At 37.2% G+C, this 12,152-nt stretch overlaps 1 protein-coding gene across 1 annotated transcript in view; it reads left to right on the top strand.

Moving 5' to 3' along the window:
• Positions 1-12,152, top strand: part of RASA1 (RAS p21 protein activator 1) — a 51,188-nt gene that overhangs the window by 21,572 nt on the left and 17,464 nt on the right. The window contains exons 6-11 of the mRNA XM_050328547.1: positions 763-794; positions 3,025-3,077; positions 3,726-3,876; positions 8,549-8,627; positions 10,674-10,794; positions 11,985-12,141. Coding sequence (XP_050184504.1) covers positions 763-794; positions 3,025-3,077; positions 3,726-3,876; positions 8,549-8,627; positions 10,674-10,794; positions 11,985-12,141 — 593 coding nt within the window. The remainder of the gene's footprint in view (positions 1-762; positions 795-3,024; positions 3,078-3,725; positions 3,877-8,548; positions 8,628-10,673; positions 10,795-11,984; positions 12,142-12,152) is intronic.

The raw sequence follows: 12,152 nt of genomic DNA, 5'->3' as shown, positions 1-12,152 counted from the left end.
TACTTTTCTAAACCAAGTAATTTTATCTAGTAGTTCTAAAATACTGCAACAAACCTTTAAGCCTAATTCAGTATCAAAACTGCCTATTCATGTGTTGCCCAAATATAAGTAGAAATGAATGGTGCTGTAAATTTGCTAAGCACTTCCCTAAGCTTGACTGTCCTGGTGAAGAATCTGCTACTCATTTTAGTTGTATTTTTTTCTTACCATTGCCATGAAATGTCCACAAACTCTACAAAATGTAACTTTGCATTGTGGTAGGTGTTTGTCTTCATACAAGGTGAAATTTGGATGAAAAATTTATTGATGAGAGGAAAAAAAGAAAAATATACTTTTTATAAAATTTTTATGCACAGTACATGTGTTTTACTAATAGCAGAGTGTTACCTGAGATGCTTCTCACAGACCTGTGTCAGGATGTGAATGGCTAAATTCGAGTAGCGGTACTAGACTTGATCTGTAGATTGATAGGTCAGTGGCTAATTTAAACTTAGGAAAGTTGAGATTTTAGAAGGTTACTGCCTCTAAAAAAGGACTTGAAACATGACAGAAACAATCCTCAGAACATATTTTGGCTGAATTTCTACTTAATAAATGAGGAGAAAAACTTTCCATAGAACTTTGGTAAACCCTTTAGTTCAAAAATGCCTCAGACTTCTGAGTGTTTTGTTTTTCTTCTACAGAAGGTCTTAACTTAAGACATTTATTTTCTTAATTGAGCTGTACTGTTATCATGCACTTAATATGTTAATTTTTTCATAGGGAAGAGAAGAAGATCCTCATGAAGGCAAAATGTAAGGATTTTTGTTTTGTTATTAAAAACAATAATAACTGTTTGTAAACTTCAGCTTTGAGATTTCCAAGCTTTTTTTTTTTTTTTTTTAACCAAAGAGATTAATTTTTTCATCTCAGGACTTTTTTATGTACTATCTACTCAAGATGCACAGATAATTAACATGAAAGGGTCCTGTGATAGGTGTGCCTACTGCTAATGGATATTGCAGTGTTGAATTCTTGAATGAGTCCACGTATGATCGCTTTCAGCCAAAATATGCACAATGGAGTATTTCTTGAATGGAGTTGCTGTAGAGATAGCAACTCTTTAAGTACTGGAGAGAGAGCAAAGTACTATTAGACAAGTGTTTGTTAGCCTCATGGGTGGTAGTGTTGATCTGCTGGAGGATGGGAGAGCTCTGCAGAGAGATCTGGACAGTCTGGATTGATGGGTCGAGGCCAGGCGTTGGAGATTCCACAAGGTCAAGTGGCGGTTCCTGCCCTTGGGTCACAACAACCCCAGACAGCAATACAGTCTGGGTGAAGGGTGTCTGGAAAGCTGCCCAGGGGAAAAGGACATGGGGGTGCTGGTTGACAGTGGCTGAACATGAGCCAGCATGTGCCCAGGTGGCCAAGAAGGCCAATGGCATCCTGGCTCGGATCAGCAGTAGTGTGGCCAGCAGGACCAAGGCAACGAGGTCTCTCTGTACTGGGCACTGGTGAGGCCCCACCTCAAATCCTGCACTCAGTTTTTGGCTGCTCATGGCAAGAAAGACATTGAGGTGCTAGAGCAAGTCCAGACAAGGGCAAAAGAGCAGGACAAGGGTCTGGAGCACAAGTCTGATGAGGAGTGACTGAGGGAGCTGGGGGGGCTCAGCCTGGGGAAAAGGAGGCTCAGGGAGCAACTTAGCACTCTACAACTAACTGAAAGGAGACTGTAGCCATGTGGGGATCTGCCTCTTCTCCTGACGAGTGACAGGACAGAAGAAACAACCTCAAGTTACACCAGGAGAAGATTAAATTGGATATCAGGGAAAATGACTTCAGTGAAAGGGTTGTCAAACCTGGGAATACACTGCCCAGGGCAGTGGTGGAATCACCATCCCTGAAGGTATTTAAAATGCGTGTAGCTGTGGAGCTTGGAGTTATGGTTTAGTGATGGACTTCACAGTGCTTGGTTAATGATTGGAGTTGATGAACTTAAAGGTCTCTTCCAACCCAAAGGATTCTAAAGTCCTACAAAGTGAAAATGAGTTGCAAATAAAAAATTTCTAGTGGCTAGATCATTTAATCTGATGTCCTTATTTGTCAGTTTGCACTTGCTGCTTTTTTGCTGTTGCCCGCTTTTCTGTCTCCAAGAGGCTGGTGGCTGAAGTAGGCATTTTGCTGGTGTATTTGTTGTGTTCTGCTAGTCAGTTTGGCAGTATGGAGCCCTTCAGATGTGGAATTTATTTACTTTTTTGCAAAGTAGCTGGTAGCAGATGTTTGGAGCTTTGATACTGTCTTTCAACATTTGTTTGGCTTTCAGAGGAATCCAGAGGAGATTGCCTTGAGCTTACTCTCTAAAGGTAGTATAGAAAGTAAGTTAGAAAGTGGGCTCTTTTCTGATACATAAAGAAGCCATATTTTTAGCTTTCATTTGAATACAGAATATTAAGCTACAGCATGTCAGATGTTGTAGCAACTGAACAGTGCTAAATATCAGGCTGAGATTAAGTGGAGGCTGCTGAACTTTTATAGAATACTGCTCTGACACAGGACTCTGGGAAGGTACAAGGTGTGTGATCAAAGCAGTTTGTATTCATTAATCTAATAAAGCTAGGTTTTATTTCCACAGGTCTGGCAAATTTGAATTTGAGGTTTTCTGTACAGGTTTTTAATTTCCTTGTTTGAGCTTTGGATTCCATGCTTCAAGTAAATTGCTGTATGATACTGACTTCAAATAATGCCTATCAAATGATCTACTCTTTAGACAATTCATTTTAATCTCTAAACAGAGTTGGATTTAGACATCAGTGCCAAGTGTTGGATATTTTTATTGAAATTATTTATATACCTGTTAATGTTACTTTTTTCTTGCTACTGGTGGAACGGAATCATTAAGTAGCATAATCATTAGTCTCACCTATATATATTAGGTCTGTTTTAAATAAAGATTAATTCATAGGTACTAGAGCCTTGACTGTCACCACAGCCAAAACAGAGAGCTCGTAGTCTTGCTTTCTAATTTTTCTCTTCATCTTTGTTAAGATGGTTCCATGGGAAGATCTCCAAACAAGAGGCTTACAATTTGCTGATGACAGGTATATGTATTTCTGATTGAAATAGTTTTAGTGAAATGACACAAAGGGATCCTTTTAATATTAGAGCGTGGCAAAACTTGCTTTTACGTCAGAACATATGTAAGTGTCTTAGAGTCCCAAAACCCTGTGGTAGAATACTACATTAGAGAAAAACTGTTGTGGCTATTAGTACTGTTAATGTAATAATTTTTGACTTAAATAATTTTTAAAATAATACGTGTGTAATCAATTATTTCACTTCTTGATGTCTTCTTCAAAATGCTGTGGAGACTATGCTTCTGTATACCTAAAGGAAAATATATTATTAATGTTCTTTGCACTTTCTTAAAGCAAATATTTCTTTAAATGAAAACATCAGTATTTCTGAACCATATTGTTTAATAGCTTGCTTTAAATATTTGAACAGAAATTCTTATTTTTTGAAAACATTACTAAACTTTTTTAAATTCTTTTTTAAAGAAGTGGAAAAGATGTTGTGAGCTACAACTAAACTAGTTTTCATTAATTTGGTGGCTTAGTCCTAGTTGGGGATCACTGCTGGAATTTACCTTATAGGCTTTGTATTTCTTCAAGCGTGCAATTCTTCCTAATTTATGTGGAAATGGGTTTAACACTAATAAAATTAACACTGTTACTATATCTTTTCAGTTGGTCAGGTGTGCAGTTTTCTTGTGAGGCCTTCAGATAATACCCCTGGGGATTATTCACTTTATTTTCGAACCAGTGAAAATATTCAGCGATTTAAAATATGTCCAACATCAAACAATCAGTTTATGATGGGAGGCAGATACTATAATAGGTAAGTTTTGATGGCAAAAGGAATTGTGTGTATTTTATACTTATATAACTTGATCCTGTTGATACTTACTGCTGTGGTTTTAAGAGTGTAGTTTTCTTTGTAGTAACTATTTTCCCTAACTTCCTTAATAGATACTTGTAGCTGAGCAAGTTCTTAAAGCTTAAAGAGCCCAAGTGTAGCTTTTTTCTCTTGAAGTATTAGTCCATCTGCAGACCAGCCAGTTCATTCACACTGTAAATTGTGGATTGTAAGGGTCATGTGGATCCATAAACTGTGGATCCGTAATTAGGAGAATGCTCTGTCGGAAGTAGCTTGGAAGCTACTCAGTATGTTCTTGGCTATTTGAAAAGGGATAATAGAAATGTTAATTTTGTCTGAGACAATCAGAAGAGTTTTCAAATGATAGAAATGGGTATTTACAAGAAAGGGGAAAAACTTCTAATTGTTAGAAAAAGTTATTAAATTGCATTTAAATATGTGTGTTATACCTGGAACAGAAATACAGAGCAGTTCAGAGAGCAAATTTGAGATGGATTTGTTTTGCCATTGGTGCAAAAAATATAGTAATTTGTACAAAAAGAGAAATAATGAGATATGTTTCCCCTTTTGTGGGAGAAGCTATCAGTACACCTCCATCCTTGGTGGTCTTGGTTTTAGAGTTGCTGTAGATGGAAGATTTCTCAGTAGTGAAAACTTGCCTTCCTCTTTTAAAGGAGATCGTTACTTGCCTCAAAAAATCAGCATTTTTCCAGTCTTGGTCACTTAGAACCAGGGCATTCTTCATTCCAGTAGAGAATTTCTCTCACTTCCAGCTTGGCTTCTGAGTGGGTAGACATCCAGCAGCTGGTGTGTCTGAGAAAATGTCGAAATCTCCTCACTAAGAAGTTCAGTGGACTTTGTCATATGACTGCACATGGACGATGGTTTGAGGCTAAACAATTGGACCCTTATGAACCTATGCCTGTGCCACACCCAGGCTGCTTGAATACCTTCTTCATTAATCAGTCTGGCCTCCAGACATCCTCACTGAAAGCCAGGCTAGCTGCAGTGTCAGCTTTTCCTGAAGGTAAACGCTCTTTTGCACATTCTCTAGTTACTTGCGAGTTAGTAAATTTGCTGGAAATTCAAACGTGTGATGAAGAATGCAGTGCAAGATAAGGCCCCAAAATGAAGATGCGAACTTACCCAAATTCTGTAATGTAAGATCTACTGCAGATGGAATGAATTAAGGAGCAAGAAAAAGTGAATAACTTTGTGGGCTTTTGAATTCTTGTACTAATTCAATAATGTGGACACTGTAAACAAGAAGTAACACGGGAAGACTAATGTTGTTTTGTTGTATGGACTAACCAGAAGAGTCTGGAAAAAAAAAAAATAGGCATTGAATCCAGAACATAAATATGCAAAGCATGAAATTATGTGCAAGGTAGTGAGACTGCAAGCATTTCTTGGTGCAGTGAGTTCGTTGGGGATTCTGTAAAAACGTAATGTTTTTCTTCAAGGTGAAAATTTTGACTCTGAGAAGACTGCTTCTTGGTTACCCACATCTGTTTGACAGTTTCCATTAACTACAGGATTTTTTATATTAAGCTGTTTCATAAGTGTTCTCAGTATCTCCTTTGAAATCTGATTAGATCTTTACAAAATCATCCTTGGCAGTATTTTTTGTATTCTCTTACAGTTTGGTGTAAGAGAATTGTAATTGGGACACAAGATAAAATGAAAACAACCTGTTTTTTGTTTGCAGAATATTGATTACAGTTATAGTATCAATAAATGGTAGACTAAGATTTTCCATATAAAAGTAAAAAGTTGAAGTATAGTAAGGAAACACAAAAAGAAGTTGTTTAATTTATTGAATATTTTGTATATCAAGATGTTGGACTGGAATCACAATAACCTATACAAGCAACAGTATGTCTGCTTGTATTCCAGAAGAATTTATCTTGTGTTGTCATGGGGAAAGAGATCCTGGGTCCATCTCAGGAATCTCATATTCTGTTCTGCATAGGCCGACTTCAGTTTTTCCACTAACCTGCTCCTTTTGTGTGTGTTCCCACCCTTCTTTATGTAAGTTGCTTTATAGAAGATATGCATTTATTACTGTTTCAGTCATTTTTCTGATTTTAGAACATGTGGTGGGAAGAGCATACCAGGCCCTTTCTCTGTCCTTATGTTTCCTCTATCTGCCTTTTTCCAAAATTCAACCTGTGTAACAGGTGGCATTCAGAAAAGCCTATAAAATTAGAGATGATTCTTTGTTTCTAGAGATTCTGTGTCAAAGGAAAACTTAGGAAACATTAACTCAATAGTTTATAGAGTGAACAAGCTTTCAAGTTACCTTGAATTTTGATAGCACAATTTGAAAGTTTAATAGACAACTGGAAGATAATTTTGATTCAACTGGTAGATTGATTGTATTGTGATGAGCTGAATGATATGGGATTAATGTTTTTTGTAGCCCTTAAAGGCAACCCACCTACGTCCTAAGGACCTCGCTGCCACTGTCCAAGCTCGCTTGGCCCCGGCAGATGAACCTTAGGATTAAAGGGTGGGCTCAGTTCCGCGCACACTGTGTCTCACCTAAAAAAAAAATCCAATGCGCAGGCTGGAAGGTGTAAAGACCTTCCCCGGATCTTCGCTCGCGAAGACTGGCCATTATTATAATGTTTTTTGTCTTTGTAATTTGTGTATAGAATTGGTATCAATACTGCTTTCTATATTCTTTGTTATTTGAAATGTCGGCTTTTGTAATAACTTCCAAATCATACTTAAAAACAATACTTTTCATGATGGTGAGATACTTTTCAAATCATGCAAGTAACTGAGACCTGAGGAATGTAACGAGCCCTATGCTGAGCATTTTAAAATTACTAAAGTCGCTGTAATGTATTGAGTATTGAGATCCATTTCTATTTATGTCTTATAAAACCAAGTCTAGCAGTTTTGTTGGGTCTTTGTTTGTTTGTTTGTTTGTTTTGTTTTTTAATCTGTGGTTATTTATGCCTTCCTTTATGTGGTTTGTGTAAGTAGGATTTCTGTTCCTGGCAAATGCCGAAGAAGGCTGTGATTCATTTTCCCCTAGATAAGTTTTGTGGTCAGTATGATTTTATGCTTGATGTTTCACGTGTTAGATAGCTCTAATCCCTTGCAGATTCACATTCTGTAGTGTACATGTCTGGAGATACCTGGTATCTTTGTGTTTGAGTGTGCAGGCATTGAGCTGTTGTAGTGGTAAGGCAGGTGACCATGTGAGTTGAGTGGGAGCAGAGGCTGCAGAGCCTCCATCAAGGTGTGGAGCCTTAGTCTCTATGGTACTCTTAATTAGAAAAGGAGTTTTTAAATACAACTGAGTTTGTCCTTCAGCCCATATTAAAAAGTTGGAAGAAATTAGGCACCTGCTCCTTACACTGGCACTTTTAATCAAGGAAGGAGAGGATGCATTGGTGGTCAAGGCAGTCCTGATTAAATAAGAGAGAAAAGTTATGCAATGCTGTTCTATTGATTACAGATCATTGGCAGTAGCTATTCAACTTGTTAAAAAAAATGACCAAGTCATTATGTCATGTGACACAGTTTAAACTCTTCTGCAGAAAACAGCTTATGCATCTCAGATATAATTGAAATTAATTATTTGATTTCACTGAAACAGAAGTTGATGTCATTCTATATACCTGAAAACTAAAAGTACTTGTGGGAAGATTGTTATATCAAGCTTGCACTAGTTCATAGCTTCAGAATTAGAGGGAGAGAAAAGTGAACTAAGATGCCTTTATATAGCTTTATTTAGAAGTGTTTGACGTTATTTTTACAGTATCAGCTATTGTTCCTGTGTTGAGCACATGCCTTGTTCGTTATCTTTGCACACACAGCTGAGTATGCGTGAATTGAGAAGACACAGTGTATTTTTCTTATCTACTTAATTATTTAGCTCTTTTTAGGTTGATACTTTGCATAGAAATGATCCATTTCTGTTGATGTCCATGTTGCTGTTCTTTATTGTAGTGTAAATTTCAGTAACTGCAAAAATAAGAGCAACTCAAATGCCTCAGATTTTAGCTTGTATCTGTCATGACTTCTCTCCCAAGCCTTCCAACTGCAATTGTAATATGAATCTGGTGATTAGAATGAATGCTTCCCTGTAGAGGAGTGCTAGTGACTGAGTATTTAATTTAACAGGATAGCTCAGTGATTTCCAAGTATAATCTGTATAAACTCTGCTACAAATCTCTTCTGTTTTCTATACCTGTCCTCCTAGAAGGGAGGTTGCACTTCACTTCGAGTATCTCCCATTCTCCTTTCCTAGTTAACTCTAGGACCTGGAAAATTATTGCCGGTGAAATAGCAACTTTCAACCTAGTTGGAAAGTGGGTAATGCACATGTGCTACTTGAATGTGGAAAGTGCAGTGGCCTCATTTGGCATTTTAAGCAACTCATTAAAATATTTTACAGAGTTTAGAATTAATACATGCTGAATACGGTTTTGTGAACTTTCTTGACTTCAGTATATTAGCAAATTCTCATTGCTACAAAGAAGATTATGATGATTAACACTTGATTTTATTAAAACTTCGTGAGAAAGTTTTCTATGGTTATATGGAAAAGCAGACTGTCAAACAGAGGAAAAATCAACGAGTTTAACATTTCAATCTTCTTTTTTTATTGGAACAGTATTGCTGACATCATTGAGCACTATAGAAAAGAGCAGATTGTTGAAGGATATTACCTAAAAGATCCTGTTCCAACACAGGTAAGATTTCATCTCTGAGTCTTTAATGTTGAAGTGACATACTTAATCATTATCTAATCAGTTTATAAAGTGCATTACAGCAGAGATACAGGCAGTTAAAGAACGTCATCTCCAGTTTTAATGTTTTCAGCCTGTCTGTTTCTTTTTATTTTATCCTCAAATGCACTCACTTACCAAAGGTTGGCTTGTAGTCAGCAGAAAATATGGTAAGCTCACTCTGTCCTGGTAGGTGTTCAACCTCTGCTCTGTGCTCCTTGCTCTGGTCCCTGACTCAACCATGCTGTGACTTAGTCCCACATTAGGGACTCAGGAAACTAATCTGCCGTCCTTTCTTCTGTGTCTGGGTTTTTTCTCCTGTCAAAGGAAACCTCTAACCATAGAAAAGCTTCAGGGATGATTTCGGGGCTGGGATTGCAGCACGTGTTCTGGAGCACACTTGCCCCATAGCAGAAGTTGATTCTGAGAGACCACAGTAATAAGCACACCACATCATGTAGCTTTTCATGAGCTTATAGTTAGTTGTAACATTTATATGCATATTTTATTCCTTCTTTGTTCCCAAGCTTTCCTTTTTCAGTGGTTAGAAATTTGCCTTCTTGCCCTCCCTAAATAGTTAGTTCATATCCCTTTGTGAGATCTTTCATATTAATACAAGAACATTTTTTCTGTTCATCAAGCTAAGCACACCAGAGCTGATCCTGTCACTTTGTAGTGTTCTTGTAGCTGCCCTGCTGCCACCAGTTTTGATGTGAACTTGCCTTTCTTGAACACAGTGGACCAGAATAGTTTAGAGTACCATGTCCTGGGTAATTCTCTTTCTTGTTAAGGAAAGCACTTAACAAATATCCTAGAATGCATGCAGTTTTCTGTGGTGGGTGGACCCTGGTGAGCAGCCAGGGACCTGTGCCTTATTTTGCTCACTCTCTTTTCCTGTGGGATAGGGGCAAAAGCAAAAGAATTCCTGGGTTGAGATAAATACAGTTTAACAAGCATAGCAAGGGTAGAGTACTTCAGATCCTTTTAAACTAGCCAGATACACTTGTGACTTCATTTAAAAATTTAGTCGTCAGTAGTGCAATTATGTTCTGCTTTGTGTTACCTCCTTCCACATACCACTATACTCCATTTCTGAGGGGAAAAAATTCTCAAGTTTTGCTTTCTTTTAAGGTCAGTCTAATTGACTTCCCATGTCTAATATGAAATTTACTTAAAAATATTTGCTGCTAGATTTGTTGTTTTGTGCACTGTTCCTTGTGTAGTTATGTTATGGACTTTATCTTGAGCTCACAACATCTGGATATTACTTCCATTGTAGGTCCTGTAATTCCTGCTAGTATTACTAGATTATTTTTCATCTTGCTTCTGTTGTTTTCTTCAAAACATAATTCTTGTGTATATATACTGGCGGGGAGAAAAGTAGAGTATATATATCTAAGAGTTGTTTCATGTCTGTTTTCATCTCAGTTCTGTTCTCACAGTCTTGCTTTTCATGTTTTCTTATGGATAAAGAACTTTTGCTGATCAGCTTACTTGTTAAGGGCAGACTTGGCTTTGGTTTTGGCCATTCTTGTTTATTACTTGCATTTCCAGATCCTACCATTTTCTGTGTGAATTTATCCTTTTTCTGTTTCCTGTTTCTGATTTCTTCTCTTGATTTCTGCTCAATTAGGACATATGAGTTCTAATGAGATTAATAAAGGACTGTGCCACTTTGAGTGAATTGGTTCTGTGCCTTTTTTATTGCTTCAGAGTTTATCCATGATTACTCGGCTCCATGAGCTAGACATCTAGCTAGAAGCTAGGTAAATCTTTAAAGACTTGCATAAATTTAACAGAAATCAAAGGGAAATATCCTGCTTTTTTCTGTCAATTCTGGAAAGCAAGTGTTTTGTATCAAATATTATATTGCTTTATTAAAATACACGAGAGAACAATAGTACTGAGTTGGTAGCATTCAGTAAGATGATCCTGGTTGTCGTTTCATAGTATGCGTTTTTCAGTGGCAATTTCCAAGCTTAAGGTATGTTTTTCTTACGTGTTTCCCAGCACCAAGAACAAGTGCTTAATGATACAGTGGAAGGAAGAGAAATCTACAATACAATTCGTCGGAAAACAAAGGATGCTTTTTACAAAAATATTGTCAAAAAAGGCTATCTTCTGAAAAAAAGTGAGTTACGTTTGCTCTATTATTTTTTTATTCTTAAAAAAAATCAGATAAGGACCACAAAATCATAGGGTATTTTAAATAGGAAAGGACCCATAAGGATCAGTGCTCCTCAGATGTCTACTGAAAGCAAACCCACATGACTAAGAGCATTGTCCAGATGCTCCTTAAACCCTGACAGGCTTGTTGTTGCAAGCATTTCCTTGGGGAACCTGTTTCAAGGACGAGGTGCCTTCTCAATGAAGAACTTTTTCCTAACGTCCAACCTGAACTTCCCCTGCTGCAGCTCATTCTGTTTCCTTGTGCCTGCCCTGTCACTGGTCACCAGAGGGTGGAGATCAGCACCTCCTAGCTGAACATGCATGCTCTGTGGGGTTAGTGTAGTAATGGTACTAGAAAGGGCAAAATTGAAGTGGGCAAAAGGTTCTAGAAAGTGTGTGAGGAGGATGAAAGATCTTTCCTTAAGTAGTATGTGAATAGAAGAACATGATACCTGAAATAACATGCAGTATGAAAATGTTGGTTGGCAGTTCTGAAAAAAATCAGAGCACAGCACAAAAACTAGGCATCCTCGTCAAGGTAGTGTTCAAACTCGTTAAATGTCAAACTCATTAAAATATATTTTCATAAAGTGTTTGTATTTGTGTATGTGGAACCAGCTAAATTCTTAGATATGTTTGTGTTTGGGGCTTGATTCTGATTTAAGTTGGTGTACAATATATTCCCATTTCTGTTCTTCAGCCTTACTGCTTTAAGATGCTGTAATGCAATCTGTTAAACGTTGGTCAGAGTTTAGGAGTAATTTTTTCATGTCAAGAGTCTGTTTCATAATAACAATATAAAGACATAATAAATTGGATCTGCACTGTCATTATTTGCAATCTGTGTAGATACGGGCAGAATAGTGACAGGAACTCACTGTTCAGGCACCTCATATGCACTTGCTTAATCTTGAAAATGTGTAAGGAACCTCTTGCAATTCTACCTGCATCTGTGAAGAGGGTCTGGTTTTTGTCACATGTTGTGTAAAATTGAGTATGTATCCTGATTTTATAACTCATGTGATTACCTTTACATTGTTCTTCTGTTTGGAATTTGGCAAAAACTTTGCTGCCCTCTTCTGTTTTCTTCATTTACAAAATTCACATCTTCTTTTAAAAAGTATTACAATTTTTTTCTTCACTCTTGTACAGGTAAAGGAAAGAGATGGAAAAACTTGTACTTTATATTAGAGGGGAATGATGCCCAGCTTATTTATTTTGAAAGTGAAAAACGAGCCACAAAACCCAAAGGACTAATAGACCTTAGTGTGTGTTCCGTCTATGGAGTACATGACAGTTTGTTTGGCAGGTAGGACACTG

The sequence above is a fragment of the Myiozetetes cayanensis genome, unplaced genomic scaffold (assembly GCF_022539395.1).
Source record: "Myiozetetes cayanensis isolate MyiCay16 unplaced genomic scaffold, myiCay2020 scf4, whole genome shotgun sequence".
In the NCBI taxonomy this organism is placed as follows: domain Eukaryota; kingdom Metazoa; phylum Chordata; class Aves; order Passeriformes; family Tyrannidae; genus Myiozetetes; species Myiozetetes cayanensis.
Note: the sequence above shows the minus strand (reverse complement) of the source record. Positions and strands in the feature narration are given on the sequence as shown.